At 43.8% G+C, this 16,514-nt stretch overlaps 1 protein-coding gene across 2 annotated transcripts; it reads right to left on the bottom strand.

Moving 5' to 3' along the window:
• Positions 1 to 5,973: 5,973 nt before the first annotated feature.
• Positions 5,974 to 16,213, bottom strand: LOC144706872 (thioredoxin domain-containing protein 9 homolog). 2 transcript variants are annotated; one of them, XM_078579938.1, is made up of 5 exons: positions 16,066 to 16,213; positions 14,146 to 14,418; positions 7,151 to 7,309; positions 6,860 to 7,044; positions 5,974 to 6,300 (listed from the first exon to the last, which is right to left on the bottom strand). In XM_078579938.1, exons 1-5 carry the CDS (start codon positions 16,087 to 16,089, stop codon positions 6,207 to 6,209), a joined length of 735 nt encoding a protein of 244 aa, XP_078436064.1. In that variant the 5' UTR covers positions 16,090 to 16,213; the 3' UTR covers positions 5,974 to 6,206. The 2 variants fall into 2 exon arrangements, with proteins under 2 accessions (XP_078436064.1, XP_078436065.1); XM_078579939.1 differs by lacking the exon at positions 5,974 to 6,300 and having other exon boundaries at positions 6,674 to 7,044; positions 16,066 to 16,212.
• Between the last annotated feature and the right edge of the window lie 301 nt (positions 16,214 to 16,514).

The following is a 16,514-nucleotide window of genomic DNA, read 5'->3' as shown; positions in this document are numbered from 1 at the left end:
TTTCGCAACAAATGTGATTCAAGGACTATGGTTGGTCCTTACATACGACCGGTACAAAAAGAGTCCGATGTGCGGTCTGGTTTGATTTTCTGGACCGCACATCGGACAGTTCTATAGTACTTCACACTGCACAATGACCATTGTTGTGTGCGGTGTGAATGTGTAATTTTTTTTTGGGTTTTTTGTAAATATGGATTGCGGTGGTGAGAATCTCGTTTTCGGTTTCGCTCTTCCCACTTCCCTCTTCCACTGACTGAGCGGCAACGACCACTGGACACTGAAGACTGAAGTTTTGCTTCCCTTGGAGAAGTGAACACTGAAAGTCTGAAGCTTTGTTTACCTCGTCTGAAGCTTGAGAACTCCGTTGCCGAGTTCAATCGGCAAGTTGAAGTTGCAGGTTAGATCTTTTTCAACTGTTTAGGAAGTTCAGCTGCAGATATTTTTTCCATTTTTGTCAAACTGGTTGGATATGATTTTTTTTCTGTAGTTCAGCTGAAGAGTTGTGAGCATTTCTGGTGATCAGTGGCCAGTGGATTTCTGAAGATTTCTAAGCTCTCTTGGTCTAATCAAGTGCGTTTAATATGCATTTTACTTGCAGTTTCTCATGGGTCATTTCTGTTTAACTTACATCAGTAAGAGCTTTCACCCTCCTGCAATTCTTTCAGTTTAAAATTGGTTTTTATAAACGATGGTTCGATACATTTGATCTACTTGAATTATAATCGATACTTTGTTTATCCCATCCAGAAGATGTGATTTTAATCTGATCTCTAGACTGAAACGACATAAATGCTATTACAGTCAACCGATGCTTCTCTCCTTCTCTTCTCTTCTCCTCTCTCAATCACTTATATTCTCTTCCCTGCTGTCACTCTCTTCTGCTCCCCTCTCTTCTCTTCTCTTACTCTCTTCTTTTCTCTTCTCTCACTCTTCTCTTATCTTCTCTTCTCTAATCCTCTTCACTTTTCTCACTCTCTTCTCTTCTCTTCTCTTCTCTTCTCTTACCCTCTTCTTTTCTCTTCTCTCACTCTTCTTTTATCTTCTCTTCTCTTCTCTAATCCTCTTCATTTCTCTCACTCTCTTCTCTTCTCTTCTCTTCTCTTCTCTTCTCTTACCCTCTTCTTTTCTCTTCTCTCACTCTTCTTTTATCTTCTCTTCTCTTCTCTAATCCTCTTCATACCTCTCACTCTCTTCTCTTCTCTTCTCTAATCCTCTTCACTTATCTCACTCTCTTCTCTTCTCTAATCCTCTTCACTCCTCTCACTCTCTTCTCTTCTCTAATCCTCTTCACTTATCTCACTCTCTTCTCTTCTCTAATCCTCTTCACTCCTCTCACTCTCTTCTCTTCTCTAATCCTCTTCACTTCTCTCACCCTCTCCACTTCTCTCACTCTTTTCTCTTCTCTCACTCTCTTCTTTTCACTCTCTCCTCTTCTTTTCACTCTCTCCTCTTCTCTCACCCTCTCCACTTCTCTCACTCTCTTCTCTTCACTCTCTCCTCTTCTCTCACTCTCTTTACTTCTCTCCCCCTCTCCTCTTCTCTCACTCTCTTCACTTCTATCACCCTCTCCACTTCTCTCACTCTCTTCTCCTATCTCCTCTTCTCTTCTCTTCTAGTCTCTCCTCTTCTATCACTCTCTTCACTCCTCTTTTCTTACGCTCTGATCTTATATCACTGAATGACTTGGGGAAAGATTTACCCCTCTTGAAATAAGCATCACGGAGGGAGGAGTTACCCCCTCCTCCGTGGATATCAAATCCTTGGGGAAAGAGTACCTGAACTGACCGCTTCACAGATGCATTACCCGTCTCACTTCTCTTATAACTCTTAGGATGGGAGATAGTGAATTCTCACATGGCCAAGAGTTTATAGTAATGTCTGTGGAGGATGAGTTTAATGATAGGTCATGCAAACAAAAAACAGAAAAAGCCCCACCTTTGCGCTAATGTCTCTAGAACGACAGAAATTCAGATGAACATTATGCGATGTAATTGTAGACTGCAGCAAATATCTAACCAGCACTCTTTGGAGACATCTGGAAAGGTTCCATTGGAAAGTGTTCGCATCCTTAAAGGCAAAGGGGAAAATAGTACTAAGGGAGAGGTCAGTAGCTGAATATTTTGATGCAGCAAGTAGTAAGAAGTAGTAGTATATTGGTCCTATGCTTGAGAATATGACGGAAAAACTGGTGCGGTTCTTTCCGATTCACCGTGGACAATTGTTAGGAAGAAGTACTTCAAAAGACTTCTCCGTTATATTGCATAGGAAGAGATATATATCCCACCAGTGCGGGCTATCAAAGCAAAAGCACATGCTCTTTACACGGATATAAAAAAAACATACGAAAAATTGGCCGACGTTGCCCGCGTATCACTAACACTTGACGCTTGGACTTCTAAGAACAACATTGCATTCTTAGGAGTGACTATGCATTGGGTGGACTAGGAGTGGAAACTATGTGAGCGTGTGCTTGGGATACACCAATTGAAAGGTCCCCACACTGGGGAAAACCTGAGCGGGTCTGTCCTCCAAATTTTAGCAGAGTTTGAATTGAAATAGAAGGTATGCATCACACTGTCATCAATAATAGTTTGTACTATGTCATTTTCACCTTTATGATGTAATTTTACGCAGGTGTAGGCAGTGACCACTGAGGATGCATCAAATAACAGGAAAATGATTACTACTCTAGAAGTTGAATTGGAGAAGTTAAATCCTCATTTCACTGCAAGTAGGCATGTGTTATGTGTGGCACACGTCATCAACCTTATAGTCCAGGCCAGGCTGAGCTCACTACGAGTTATGGAGTCACCATTTGGAGCAGGTCATTTGGGATGATAATAGTCTGGGCACCAATGACAGTGAAGAATTCAACACATATAATGACTTCAGTTTATCTGCGTTGGGCGATGTAGTGCTCCGGCTGAGGGACACTGTCACTGCAATACGTGGGTCAACAAAACGTGACGAGAGCTAAGTATCTATATGCAAGCAGTTTGGCCTATCGAACTAGAAAAAGATCCCCTTAGACTGCACGACCAGGTGAAATTCAACGTATGAGATGCTTGTCGCGAGCGTCGAGAAGAGGGATATTCTTGATGTCATGGCAGTGAATATGTTGAAGAAACCTGTACTGGTTAACGAAGAATGGCAGATGATCAAAGATTTTTCAGGGATACTACAACCCTTTGTGTTGGCTACTGCCCTTGCTTGCCAATCAAAGTCACCAACAGCAAATGAAGCAATTGTTATCCCCAAAGCGATAATGAGACATCTTGACAGTGTCATGCGCAGAATCAGAGTGTCATATCATCACATAACAAACTTCCATCTACAATGCGTGTCTGGCAATGAAGACCAAGCTGAAAAAATATGCACCGGCCCTCACTTGCAACCAGACCTTTACCATTGTTGCACTCATTGATCCATCTATGAAGTTACGATTAATTGATTGTGAATGCCGGGACAAAGTCATCAATTATCTGCGGAATTTATTAACTACGCATTGGCTCAGCAATGATCAAAACATAGCTGATTCTATTTCTTCTGGATATTTTCGTCCCGCCTGGACAACTACAATTTTTTTCAGTGAAGCACTTGACGAGTTGCTGTTAGATAATGATCATAGACCCACCTCTGATCCAGTGCACGAGTTAGATGTCTACATTAGCTCACCTTCTATCAAGGGGAAAAAACCGTTACATTGGTGGAAGGTCACAAGTGAGCACTCGTATCCAGGATTAACAGTAATTGCGAAGGAATTCTTATCAGTCTCGGTGACAAGTGCAACCTCAGAGAGATTTTTCTTCGCCAGTCATGTCGTCATCAACTACAAGCGATCAAGGTTGACAGCGGAGAGCATCAAGCTACTCATGACACTGAAGTGTTGTGTTGGTGGCGAGCAAATGACGATGTCAACAATAGCAGTAACAAAGATGATGAAGATAACAACGAGGATCCAAGGGTTGATTCGGATGTTGAACTTTTGAAACTTTGTTTTGAATACTGTTTGGTGACATGCCATTCATCTCTATTGTCCAAATTTTTTTCCCTCCATATTATCTTATAGAATACTCTAAGATTTACCAACCTTATAATTATTATATAGTTAGAGGTGGAATCAAATAATTATAAATTCAAATTTTGAATCATAATTTTTTAATAATACAATGAGCCCACGTAACAGCTAATGTTCTTAGGATATTGAACATAATGCACTAAGTTTTACCAACATTATATAATTATACAGTTAGAGGTAGAATCAAATAATTGTAAATTTCAATATTCAAATATAATATTTTTTACTAATACCATGAGCCCACGTAACAACTAATGTTCTTAACATATTGAACATAATGCACAAAGTTTTACCAACTTTATAATTATTATCTAGTTAGAGGTTGAATCAAATAATTATAAATTTAAATATTAAATCACAGTGATGAATAAATAGTTTTGGGATTAACTTCATAATCATCAAACACATTTAACTTGATTATATATCTTCAGTATTTGAAGAACATTATAACTATTGTCTAGTGATAAATAAATAGTTCTGGGATTAATTTCATAATCATCAAATGCATTTAACTTGAATATATTTCTTCAATATCATTATAACCATTGTCTAGTGATTAATAAATATTTATGGAATTAATTTCATAATCATCAAACACATTTAACTTGATTATATATCTTCAGTATTTGAAGAACATTATAACTATTGTCTAGTGATGAATAAATAGTTCTGGGATTAATTTCATAATCATCAAATGCATTTAACTTGAATATATTTCTTCAATATCATTATAACCATTGTCTAGTGATTAATAAATATTTATGGAATTAATTTCATAATCATCAAACACATTTCACTTGAATATATATCTTCAATATTTGAACAATATTATAACCATTGTCTAGTGATTAACAAATAGTTATGGAATTAATTTCATAATCATCAAATGCATTTAAGTTGAATATATTTCTTCAATATCATTATAACCATTGTCTAGTGATTAATAAATAGTTATGGAATTAATTTCATAATCATCAAACACATCTGAATATATATCTTCAATATTTTAAGAAGATTAGTTATTGAATACAAAACTTAACATATTGAACATTAAGCACTATGTTCGCCAATTCCCCACCTTGTACGCTACACATTATCCTTCTCAAATTCACCCGATTGAAGTAGGTCTTTCCCTAATATCCGTTCCTGTGGAGATGACCCTTGCTCATCTCTAACTAATTAAATTAATTTATAGTTAAAAGTTTCAAAAATTATTGATTAAGCTCAATTTTATGATGACATAATTTTACCCCTAATTTTGAGTTTATCAGTCGTTCAGTTGATGATGGTCAATGACTCGTGGATGACAGCATCAACGCTGGCATCAACAATCCATAGGTCAAGAAATTCATCAAGGCAGTTATTTTTGGCAGGGCCAGTGATTTCTGACATCGATGTCATCGATGTCAAGTGTCTGACATCGATGGACGGTGTCAAGTGTCGATGAAACCCTGTCAATGTCAACTATCAAGGAGGAACCTCATCAATGCAGTCATCATTGTTCACCATCCTAGAAATCGTAAACATCGATGAGGGTATTATCGGTTGATGGACAGTTGATGAGTGCAAAACCCTAAGAAGGTGTCACTCTCTTCTAGGGTGACAGGTTCCTTCCATCCTAAAATTATATCCTTGCTCTCTCTAGTGTTCACATGTTCAATATGCATCTGATATCTGATATTGGACAACCAAAATCCGGCAAAAATTAGGGCAGTTTCTGGTACTGGATATTGGAGATCGGTATCTTAGGCCTGTGGACGTGGTGGATGGCAATACTAGATATTAAGTGATAGATTTTCAATGGGCCCATGTTTGACTGCATGATATTGAGACGTCTCCTTTAGTATTGGCCCAGAATAAGTACAATATATTAAGTAAGTTATTAATTGAAAACCTTTAAGAAAATGATTGAATGTCCAGTGATAATTTATACATAGCTCCTAATAGCTTATATTCTGTTATGATCCATTAAGCCCACTAGGGCCATTATCATCTTTTACATTCCTCTGGTGTTTCGCTTTAAATATGTAGCCCTCCTCATTGGAGGGCAGGACATGAGTTGTTAGTTGATAATTCCCTTCCAGTAGTATCTCCCCTCTTGATGACTTCCACTCTGTCAAGCTCCGTCTCACCGGCGATGCCCACTCTGCCGTTCCTCTGCCCACACTCGTCCCCCTTGGCATTGTCTAACCCGCCAGGGCCAGCCCCTCCCGATACGATCCCTGTCGGGACCGTATCAGATTCACATTATAAATTATTTAAAACATATTTCTATTCTTAGGTCAAATATTGAAGAAACCGATATCAGACACATATATTCGATATTGTCAACCAACCCTTGAGAAGAAGACAAATGCTGATATCAGGAGAGCTAATGGTATTGGCTATCGGTAGTGTAGCGTCCAATATCTAATATCATCATCCGGTATCTGGATATCGGTATATGCTGATATTGGATAGCCCCTTTCTTCATAGATCTAATTAAATTACAATTAATATATAGCACTATTAAATTCTTCCTCGGACAAAAGCCCATTAAAAGTCTTGAGTTCATTATAGACCCAATAAATAAACTTACTACGGTGGAAAATAATATCATTGAAAATCTATCATGCATCTATCTCTTTCTCAGTTCAAACTAGGGAGGTTACATGAAAGACAACAAACCTGTCACACCCATGAACCCAAAATTTGAACTGATGGCTAGATTGGCCGAAAAAAACACTAATTTTTTCAGGTTCCCTGAAAAACACAACAGATTGAACAAGATCAGAAACTTACTCTGAATCTGACGAGTGCCCATTCCTCTCGGACTGCCGAACACTTCTCTGGTGTGGTTTGACAGCAGCCTTCCTCTGAACAGAAGATGAATCACCATCAAGGATGATAACTTGGGCCTTTGCAAGCCTCTCTTCTAGCTCCTCAGTGCTGAACTCATCGGTCCCACCGAGCTCATCAAAACCAACCTGAAACCACCATTCAAGGGGTGAAGATGCTGCTTCTGTGTTCTTTTCTTCCTCATTAATGGGGGACAGATAATGTGCAGAGTTCCACATGAAATCATCTCCTTACCACATAATCATCAACCTTAGCATTCTTGATCAGGGCAAGAGTTGGCAACACGACGATTTTAAGCTTCTCAGTCAGGAAAGGACTCTTCTCAGCGTGTATCTTCAAAAATCGGGTCTCCATGTGTTGCTTTGCCAGAATATTAAGGTGTTTATCCATAACCTGGACATGAATGCATATTATAATAAATAAAGTTGGACGAATGTGGTCATCAATGGTAAGTTTGCGTTCCAGATGGGGATACCTAATCTTGAAATGTTTCATCAGACAGCTAAAGGAAAACATGAACCATTCCCAGAACAATGAAATATACTAGGTTTTAAACAATAAAATATGCCAGAGCAAAGAAATTATAAACTTGATTTTGAACGTTTAAATAAAAAAATGAAAATTTGCTAACTTTGGGATAGGATTTCATGCATTCAAATATCTTTAAACTCACATAACAGAGAAAGATCCGGCTGGGCTTTGTATCACTTATTATTTTTGATTTGGATCATAGTGGGAGGGAAGCATGATGGTAAGCCGAATAGAAAAAAATTCTCTTTTTTCTTTTAAAAAAGAAAATTTCTAATTTTGTTTTCGAAAAAAGAAAAAAATTGTCATAACCGACAAACAGTGCAATTAGAGATAGCATGAGATAAATCCAACGTATTTAAAAAGATAAAGTTGCAAAAATATTATTGGAAAAATAAAAACAGCATATTTCCCTTGTTATTATCCTATCAGGGAATTAAGAAGAGATGAGCGGGGATCGGTGAAGGGGCGTCGGAGGGGGATCGCTGGAGGAGCGGAGGTGGGGGAGAGGACCTTTGGAGGAGGTACTGAGCAGGGCGTGACAGACATGCCGGGGAAAGAGAAGGGGTGGACGGAGGAGAAAGCGCGGGGGAAGGCAGCCAGGATGGGCGGAGGATGGCAACGGGCGTGGACAGCCGTGGCGAAGGAGTGAGACGATGGGGGCCAGGGGTAGAGAGAAGGGGTCTAATTGTTTCAGGTGTTTGGGGTGGGGGCATCATGCACGTGATTGCCGGAGTTTGCTCATTTGCAGGCGATGTTGGAGGGTGGGACATCGACAAGTGCAATGCCCAGAAGTGGCCTCGGATCATAGAAAGACAAACAAATTATTGATTGCGAGGCAGGTGAGCCTTACCCAGGCCGCGTGCATGAGAAGATTGAAGCCAGTGAAGTGAGTGAGGAGGAAGTACGAGGGGCATTGGTGAGGAAATTCCTGAAGATGAAGGGGGTGGAAGTAAAGAAATTGGAGACGGGAGAGATATTGATCCGACAAGTTCCGGTGGCTGAATGCATAGCAGTGTGTGGGTGGAGGCAGGTGATTGGGGAAGCAAGACTCACTTGGCAGCGCATCATCTGGACAGGAAGGTCGAGGATAGAGCATCGAGGCTGGCTATTATTGACGTCAGGGGAGTACCAGCTGCATATTGCTCCACCCGGAATATGGAGGCACTGGTCCGATCTTTTGGGCGGCTGCGAGGGGTTGTCTCATCGGGCCTAGAGTCGGGTGATCCAGATTTGGCGGTGTTGGATGTGGCAGTGAAGGAGGATGTGGTGGCGTCGACGCGGGTACTGTTGTAGGGTCGAAACGGCACATACAATGTTAGAGTACTGGAGCGTCAACAACCAGCCCCACCTGATATGGGAGGTCAGGATTCTGGGAATGGGGCGGCCGGAGGCGAGAGGCGAAAGAGGCTGTCTGAAAGGGAAGGGGAGATGGTGCCGGATGTAAAGGATGGCGAAGGGGAGGTGGAAGAGAGGGAGGCAGGAAGCAGGAAGGTGATGGCAGAGGGGAATAATGTAGCGGAGAGCTCGCGAGTATCGGAGGATGTGAATGTAAGTGATAATGCAAGTGATGGCAGGATGGAGATCCAGAGTTCGGGAGCGAATGACCAGAAAGGGGCCAGGAGTAAGGGCATAAGGTGATTGCCAAGAGGGAGACGGCTAGTAAGGGTGATTTACTGGGTCGGAGCATTGGTTATGAGCGGCAGCAAATCTTCATCAAGAACGTCGACGGAGAGAAGATATGACTGGAGGTTGGGAAAGGTGGGAGGATGCAGTTCCCCCGAGAATGGATGGCAGTAAGAGTGGGAAAGACAAGGCGAGACAGGATGGAGAGGAAAGCAAATAAATTGAGAAGCAGGGCAATGGATGAGAGTGTGATAGAGGAGACACTCGAGCCGGAGAGGGAGGCGGTGGTGACCGAGGTCGACAATGCGACACGAGACAGAATTGTGGGTGTGCTCGGAGGCTTCGTGGAGACTCAAAAGGCAGAAGGGGTCTGTGTCGATCTCCAAGAAATGCATATCATGGAATGTGCGGGGACTCCGGGATGCCAAGAGGAGAGGGATTGTGGGCAAATACTTAAGGGAGTGGGGTGCCACGGTGGTGTGCTTGCAGGAGTCGATGTTGGAGTGTGGAGCAGGGGAATGGCGTGGCTTTGGAGGAAGTCTGCCGGAGGGGTTCGTGTCGGTGAATGCAATCGGGCGATCAGGGGGGGTGCTGGTTGCTTGGAACGAGGCGGTCTTAAAGAAGGAGGCGGCATGGCATGGCCAATTCACGGCGGCAGTAAGATTGACACGAAATGATCCTTTGGGGATGGCTATAGCTTCAGTTTATGGACCTGTGAACGTCAGTCTGAGGGAGGGGCTATGGTTGGAGCTGGCGGAACTTGTGGAAAAATTTCGAAGGATGCCATTGTTGATCGGGGGGGATTTTAATGTGACCCTGAGGGCAGATGATAGGCCTAATGGAGGGGGGGACGAGACCAAGGGTCGGAAGAGTTTTGGGCTTTTTTGGCGGAAGCAGGGTTGCAGGAGATGGGGCCAAGCGACTGTTGTTTCACATGGAGGAGTTCGGGGAGAGCGGCTTATAAGTCTCGGCTGGATAGGTTCTTATGCTCAGTGGAGTTGATGGAGAGGTTCCCAAGGGCAGATGTAAGAGCCCTGCCTAGGCCTATATCAGACCATGCACCGATCATGTGGTAGTCCCATGAAGGCCATGGGCGGACCACATACTTTAAATTTGACAAGTCATGGTTACGAGAAGGGGGTTTCAAAGAGGAGGTAAAGGACATATGGCGGACACATTCGGAGCAGGAGCCAGGGCCGAGCAGATTGACATCTCGCATTGATGGGCTGAGAGATCACTTGAAAAGCTACAGAAGGAGGATAAGGGAGGCGAGATGTAAAGTGAGAGTCGAGGCCCTCACAAGAATTAGAGAACTGGATGAGTTGGAGGACGGTCGGACATTAATGGGTGTGGAGATTCAGGAGCGAAAGAAGTGGAGATGTGTCGTGGCAGAGGAGGATAGGAAGGAGGAAATGGATTGGAGACAAAGATCCCGGCAGCTATGGCTAAAGGAGGGGGATGCAAACACGAGGTTTTTCCACCTTGCAGCAAATGGCCGACGTTGAGTGAATCAGATATTATCAGTGCAGGTCGGATCGCAAAGGGTTACAGGGACACAGGCAGTGGGTCGAGCAATGGCGGAGCACTTTCGTTTGATGTCACGGCAGGGGGGTCGGAACAGTTGGCGGTGGACGGGACAAGGGGCGTCTTAGTTAACGCAAGGGCAGAGAGATGGTCTGGTGCAGCCTTTGATATGGAGGAGGTTCAGGCAGCTATGGCAGGGCTGAATGGCGAAGACGCCCCAGGACTGGATGGCATACCGGTGTTTTTCTACAAGAAGTTCTGGAGTGAAGTTAAAGATGATGTGTTCGCCACATTGGGGGAGCTCAGGAACCCTCAAGCTAATATGGAAAGGATAAACAAATCCTTCTTATTCTTACTACCGAAGCGGCAAGGAGCAGAGAATGTAGGCGATTACCGGCCCATATCGTTATCCAACTCCATATATCTTATTGTGGCAAAGGTACTGGCTAATCGATTATAAGGGGTACTTGGGGACTTGGTTGGGCCATTTTAGTCTGCTTTTGTTCCGGGGAGACAGCTTGTTGACTGTGCAGTCCTGGCAGGGGAGATTATTGCTTCGTGGAAGAAGAATGGGACCAAAGGGTTCATGTGGAAGGTTGATTTTGCGAAGGCATATGATTCTTTGGATTGGCGGTTCCTATGGGCAGCGTTACGAAGGAGAGGGGGTTCCCGGAGGAATGGATCAAATGGGTGAAGCGATGCGTGATGTCTCAGTCGTTTGCCGTGTTTTGTAAATGGACGCCCAGAAGGGGGGTGGATCAGACCGCAAAGAGGACTCAGACAAGGGTGTCCACTAGCGCCGATGCTTTTTGTTCTGGCAGCTGATGTACTAGCCATAAGTACTTTTTTGGTATGTGGAAGGGGTTGTATTAAAGGTTTTCAGACGTCGAGCCAGCCATGGGGCATCCCTCTGTTACAATATGCCGATGATACACTGTTCTTCTTCGAGGGATCGGTAGAGGAGGCCAAGAATTTGGCGGCACTCTTGTGGGTGTTCGCAGCTTGTTCGGGACTGCACATCAACAGAGGAAAATCAGAATTTGTGGGTTTCGGCCTCTCGACAGAGGAGGAGACCCAGTGTGCCAGTGCGCTTGAAACGCTGGTGGGTTCACTGCCTATGAGATACCTGGGGCTACCCCTGTCTGTTGATAGCCTACAACAAGCAGACTGAAAACCATTGGTGGAGAAGGTGGAGAGACGGTTGGAGGGGTGGAAGCAAAGAGTCTTATCGCGAGGGGGGAGATTAGTGCTGCTGCGATCGGTATTATCAGCAATTCCAACATTTTATCTATCCGCGTTTAAAATCCCGGTGGGTGTTGAGAAACGCCTGAGCGGGATCATGCGGAGATTTTTTTGGAAGGGGGCAAATGCAGGGGAAGGACATGTCATGGCGCTGATTTCATGGAATGACATCTGCACGCCAACTAAACAGGGAGGACTTGGGGTGCCTGACCTAAATACACTAAATGTGGCATTATTGATGAAATGGGTTAGACGGATTGTGGGACCGGAGGATGATTTGATTAAGGAGGTGGTGAGGGACAGATACGGATCCAATTTGGATTGGGAGAAGTTGATGCGTAATGTGAGAGGGGACTCGGCTTTTGGAGAGGGCTGAGGAAGGTATGGCCAGTGGTCAAGGAGTTTTTCCGGGCCCAATTGGGGAATGGCGCCAGCTTCAGGTTTTGGACAGACAATTGGTCGTCGCATGGACGACTCTGTGATCTGTTCCCTCGCCTTTATGCCCGTCACCGGCATGCCTTGGTGGAAGAGTGTTGGGATGGATTGTGGTGTCCAACTTTTGCGGCCATCTTATCTAGTCAACGGGTGGAGGATTTCTTAAGCCTTCAACAAACTTTGAGCAACTGGAGGCCAATGGAGGGGACGACAGATGGGTGGGTATGGGCATCGGGTCCGTTCTCCAGCCGAGGTGTTTACCAGATTTTGAGACCACACCACTATGAGGACCCAATCATCTTAAGGGCATGTCGCTCAATCTGGAGGCAAAAGATTCCCTTAAAGGTTAGGGTGTTTGTATGGTTGCTCGCCAGGAAGCGGACAATGACCCATGTGAGACGGCGAAGGTTCTTTCCGGCTGAATCCTCATCATGCCTTGTGTGTACGGAAGAGGAAGAGGAGTGCGAGCATCTGTTCTTCCATTGTCGGCTTGCTCGGGCGCTATGGGCTAGCAGAGGTCACGTCGAGCTCGCAGCTATGGGCCACACTGCCGCGGCGCAAGCAGGGAACTGACAAGGAGTGGGGGCTGAGATTCGCGGTGCTTTGGGCAATATGGTCTCACCGCAATGAGGTCGTTTTCAAGGGGGCGGCAATGTCGGTGGAAAGGGCAAAAAATGATGTAGAGAGACTGGTTTTTTGTTGGTTTGGTCCTGGATGAGGTGGTGGATAGGGGCGGAAGGATGGGCTTATGCTTTTTGGCCTAGACCCGTCCACGTCCATGTGTACGGAGGGTCACCAAGTTGGGTGATCTTCTAAATTTTTCAAAAAAAAAAAAAAGAAGAGATGAGGGTAAAGACTGCAGAGTCAAATGTAAACTATGCCTATGTCTCTGGAATAAATCTGACGAGAAGAAAAAATATTATTTTAGTTTAGCATTTTATTATATCTGATGAGCCCTAGTGCAGTGCAGGATGGCATTTCATGATATCCGATGCAATACCCTGTCTCTTTAGCCAATGTGCAAATAAATAGCCAAAGAATAATCTAATGAGAAATTTAATCTCAAATCCGCAAACTTTCTGCATAGAAATTTAACATCTACAAGAGCTGCCTCTCTGACACAGCATTAAGCTTTTTATTAGAGGGAATTTGATCCAAAAACTGACAATTCACTCCCAAACATTCGAATTAGATCCCTGCTTACAGATCAAGGCACTGATTTCATAATACCGTTACGATTGCGTCGTAATACTTTTAAACAGAAATGTTAAGCTTTTAACCTAAAGTTAATTTTTTTTAAGAAAGAGAGGGGGAAGTCACCCGAGATCAGCAATCCCTCTTAATTGGTAGAAAGTTATAATTACACCCTAGAATCAAGAGGTCCCCAAACCCATTCAGCTTCCTCGAAACCAAACAGAGACTAAATTATCCACATCATCATGGTGCAGCCTTATTACCCAGAGCACAGCAAAAAGCTGTCCCCATTCCTCTTGCCCCTGGATACCGCGTTCCCCAGAGAGTCCCAGAAGGTATTCATTATTTACTTTAAGAATACGATTATCTTCAAAACTAGTGAGGCGCATTACTTAAAACAATCAAAACAATATCAAACATGCAGAATAATCAAAGCTTTGATTTTCTGATTGCTCAATCTAGTTCAAAATATTAAAAATTCTGGATCCTTTTATCAGACAAGGTCATGAGTAAAAGAGCGTGAAGATCAACCAATCAATATATATTTCTTGGATAAATGTACTATAACATCCCCAGAAGATGCACATTCAGTTCCAATAGAGCCCTAAAAACAAAGAATCACATAACATGCAATATATTCTGCGCCTTTCCCAGCAAAAGATCGTAAGAACACAATTTACCTTGCATGGCCAATTCTCCCGGAAGAAATGGCAAACGACACGCTCACTGGCTTTGACAGCAGCAAAGAAATCCTTCTCCACAATGTCCATGTACTCCCCATGACCTAGCGCAGCCCAACGGCTCTTTCTCTCCGCTGTCTTCTTCAGCTGCTGTAGTCGTCGCTCTCGCAGCGCCTCAAGGTCGTCGGCATCAAGCCTTTCTAATGTGGCAATTTCCTCATCCAATTTATCCTCCACTGCCTTTACCACTGTCAGCACTGATTGCTCAATCACCTGCGACGAACAGGAAACAAAGATCAAAGTCATAAAAAATTCAACAAGAAAAATGAGAAATCCGTGGAAGAAATATGACCCTAATGCAGAAACGAGTGGAATTGCAACCTTTTGAACGCATGTGTCCACCTCGAGACTTCTTCAGAACTCATTTAAAATGTTCGATGGAAATCAAACAATGAAAATGAGAAATCCGTGAAAGAAATGCGACGCTAATGCCGAAACGAGCGGAATTACAACTGCCAAACGCGGATGTCGACCTCAAAACTTCATCAAAAATGATGTAAAACACACAATGGGACTGCGTGAAATGAGAAACACATAAAAGAATTGGGATCCTAACGCAGAAATGAGTGGAATTGCAACCTGATGAATGCGAGCGTCTACCTCTAAACTTCTTCAAAACTCTTTCTTTTTTGAAAAATGATTTAAGGGTGTCAACCAACAAATCGATAACCAACCGAAGGTACAGGCGAAGAGAGCTAAAGCTCTCCTCTTACATGGTCTACCCCACCCTTATCTGTTTACACCTCAAGGGAACCAGGATGCCATGAGGGCCTTGAACTCAGGGTAAGCCTGTTCTTGGAGACCTTACGCCCCCTAAATATTGCCTCATCGTGGTGTAACCATATTGCCCATAGCACTATCATCGAATGGCCCCCCTCTTCCCTCCCAAGACCCCCTCTCCTCATGAACTCCCAAAAAATCACCTCCGACATTGCATTCATTGCCAGCTGCACTCGGGTGGCCACTTGAAGAATAAATGGTTGCAGTCTTCATTGCCTGTTGTGCATAAAGTGCATGCCACAGATGTATCAGGATACATCATCTTGTGGAAGATGTGTGTCACCAGTCTCTTGCGCAGTAAGAGCCATCAAAAGATCTTAACCTTTACTAGAACTTTTATGTTCAAATTGCCCGACATGTCTGGATAGTTGATTCGACCTCATTTCCCTGACACACCCTCGTGTAGGCATTCCGAACAGAAAAGGGAGCACATGTCCAAACCCATCCGTCCTGTTCTCCATGGCTTGGCCCGCACTGAATCAACGCTTGTAGCATGCCCAAGAAGTCTGACCCCCTGGTCTATCACTGCATAGTCTACCCTCGGATTCCAAGTGTTGTCCCAGCACTCCCCCACTGTGGCATCGGGGCATCAGGCAAGCGCATAGAGCCAAGGGAATGCCTCCCTCAAAAGGCCACCCAATGACCAATGATCCTTCCAAAAGTGAAATACAGAGCGGTCGCCCAGTCCAGCGGAGAAGAAGTCTCAAACTTGCGGGAAAATCTTCAAAACTCATTTAAACACTCAATGGAAATCAACCAAGTGAGAAACCGGTGAAAGAAATGCGATCCTAATGCGGAAACGAATGGAATTGCAACCTGCTGAACGCAGATGTCTACCTCTAAACTTATTCAAAACTCATTTTAATTTCTCAGCGGAAATAAACCTAGCAAAATGAGAAATCCGTGAAATAATGTGATCCCCATGCGGAAACGAGCGGAACTGCGGTCTGCCGAAACGCCGGTGTCTACCTCAAAACTTCTTCGAAACTCGTGTAAACACTCAAATGGAAATCAACAAAAAAAAAGGAGAAACCAGTGAAATAACTACGATTCTATCGATAACACGAGTGAGATCGCAACCTGTTGAACACGGGTGTCTCCCATGGCGACAGATCTGACGAGGGTAGACTGCAGAAATCACCAGGAAAGATGAAAGCTTCGCGCTTTGTCGAATTCTTGGGTGGGTATTTATATTTCCGACGAATGCTCGTGGACGGACGACGAACGGTTCGGGACGGGGAAGTAACGAGACAAGCCGGGCTTCCGTTCCGTTCCGACGGTTAGCTTGCACGAAACGGATGACGGACGGAGGCGGAGGACGAAAGGGACGGATAACGGACGGGAATTGATGTGTCATCCGTAATGGGGCTTATTGTTGTGTTACATTCCCGTCCATTGGTTTGGACAGACCTTAACAGGACGGATGATAGTTTAGTATAATTGAGCAGAATTCGATGACAGAACTTAACAGAACGGGACGAGATGGGTTTCATTCCATAATCCGATAGGGGGCTTGTTTTTCACTTACA

Source organism: Wolffia australiana, chromosome 8 (genome assembly GCF_029677425.1).
Source record: "Wolffia australiana isolate 7733 chromosome 8, ASM2967742v1".
NCBI classification, from domain to species: Eukaryota; Viridiplantae; Streptophyta; class Magnoliopsida; order Alismatales; family Araceae; genus Wolffia; species Wolffia australiana.
The sequence above is the reverse complement of the archived record's forward strand: the minus strand, read 5'-3'. Positions and strand labels throughout refer to the sequence as shown.

What these genes read in the sequence shown, in the direction of transcription:
- LOC144706872 (XM_078579938.1), bottom strand. Translation starts at nt 16,089, where the DNA reads ATGGGAGACACCCGTGTTCAACAG. An exon ending in CTAAGGTTGATGATTATGTG is followed by an intron (nt 7,045 to 7,150) that starts GTAAGGAGATGA and finishes TGGTGGTTTCAG; the next exon opens with GTTGGTTTTGATGAGCTCGG. An exon ending in GGGCACTCGTCAGATTCAGA is followed by an intron (nt 6,301 to 6,859) that starts GTAAGTTTCTGA and finishes CGGTCCCGACAG; the next exon opens with GGATCGTATCGGGAGGGGCT.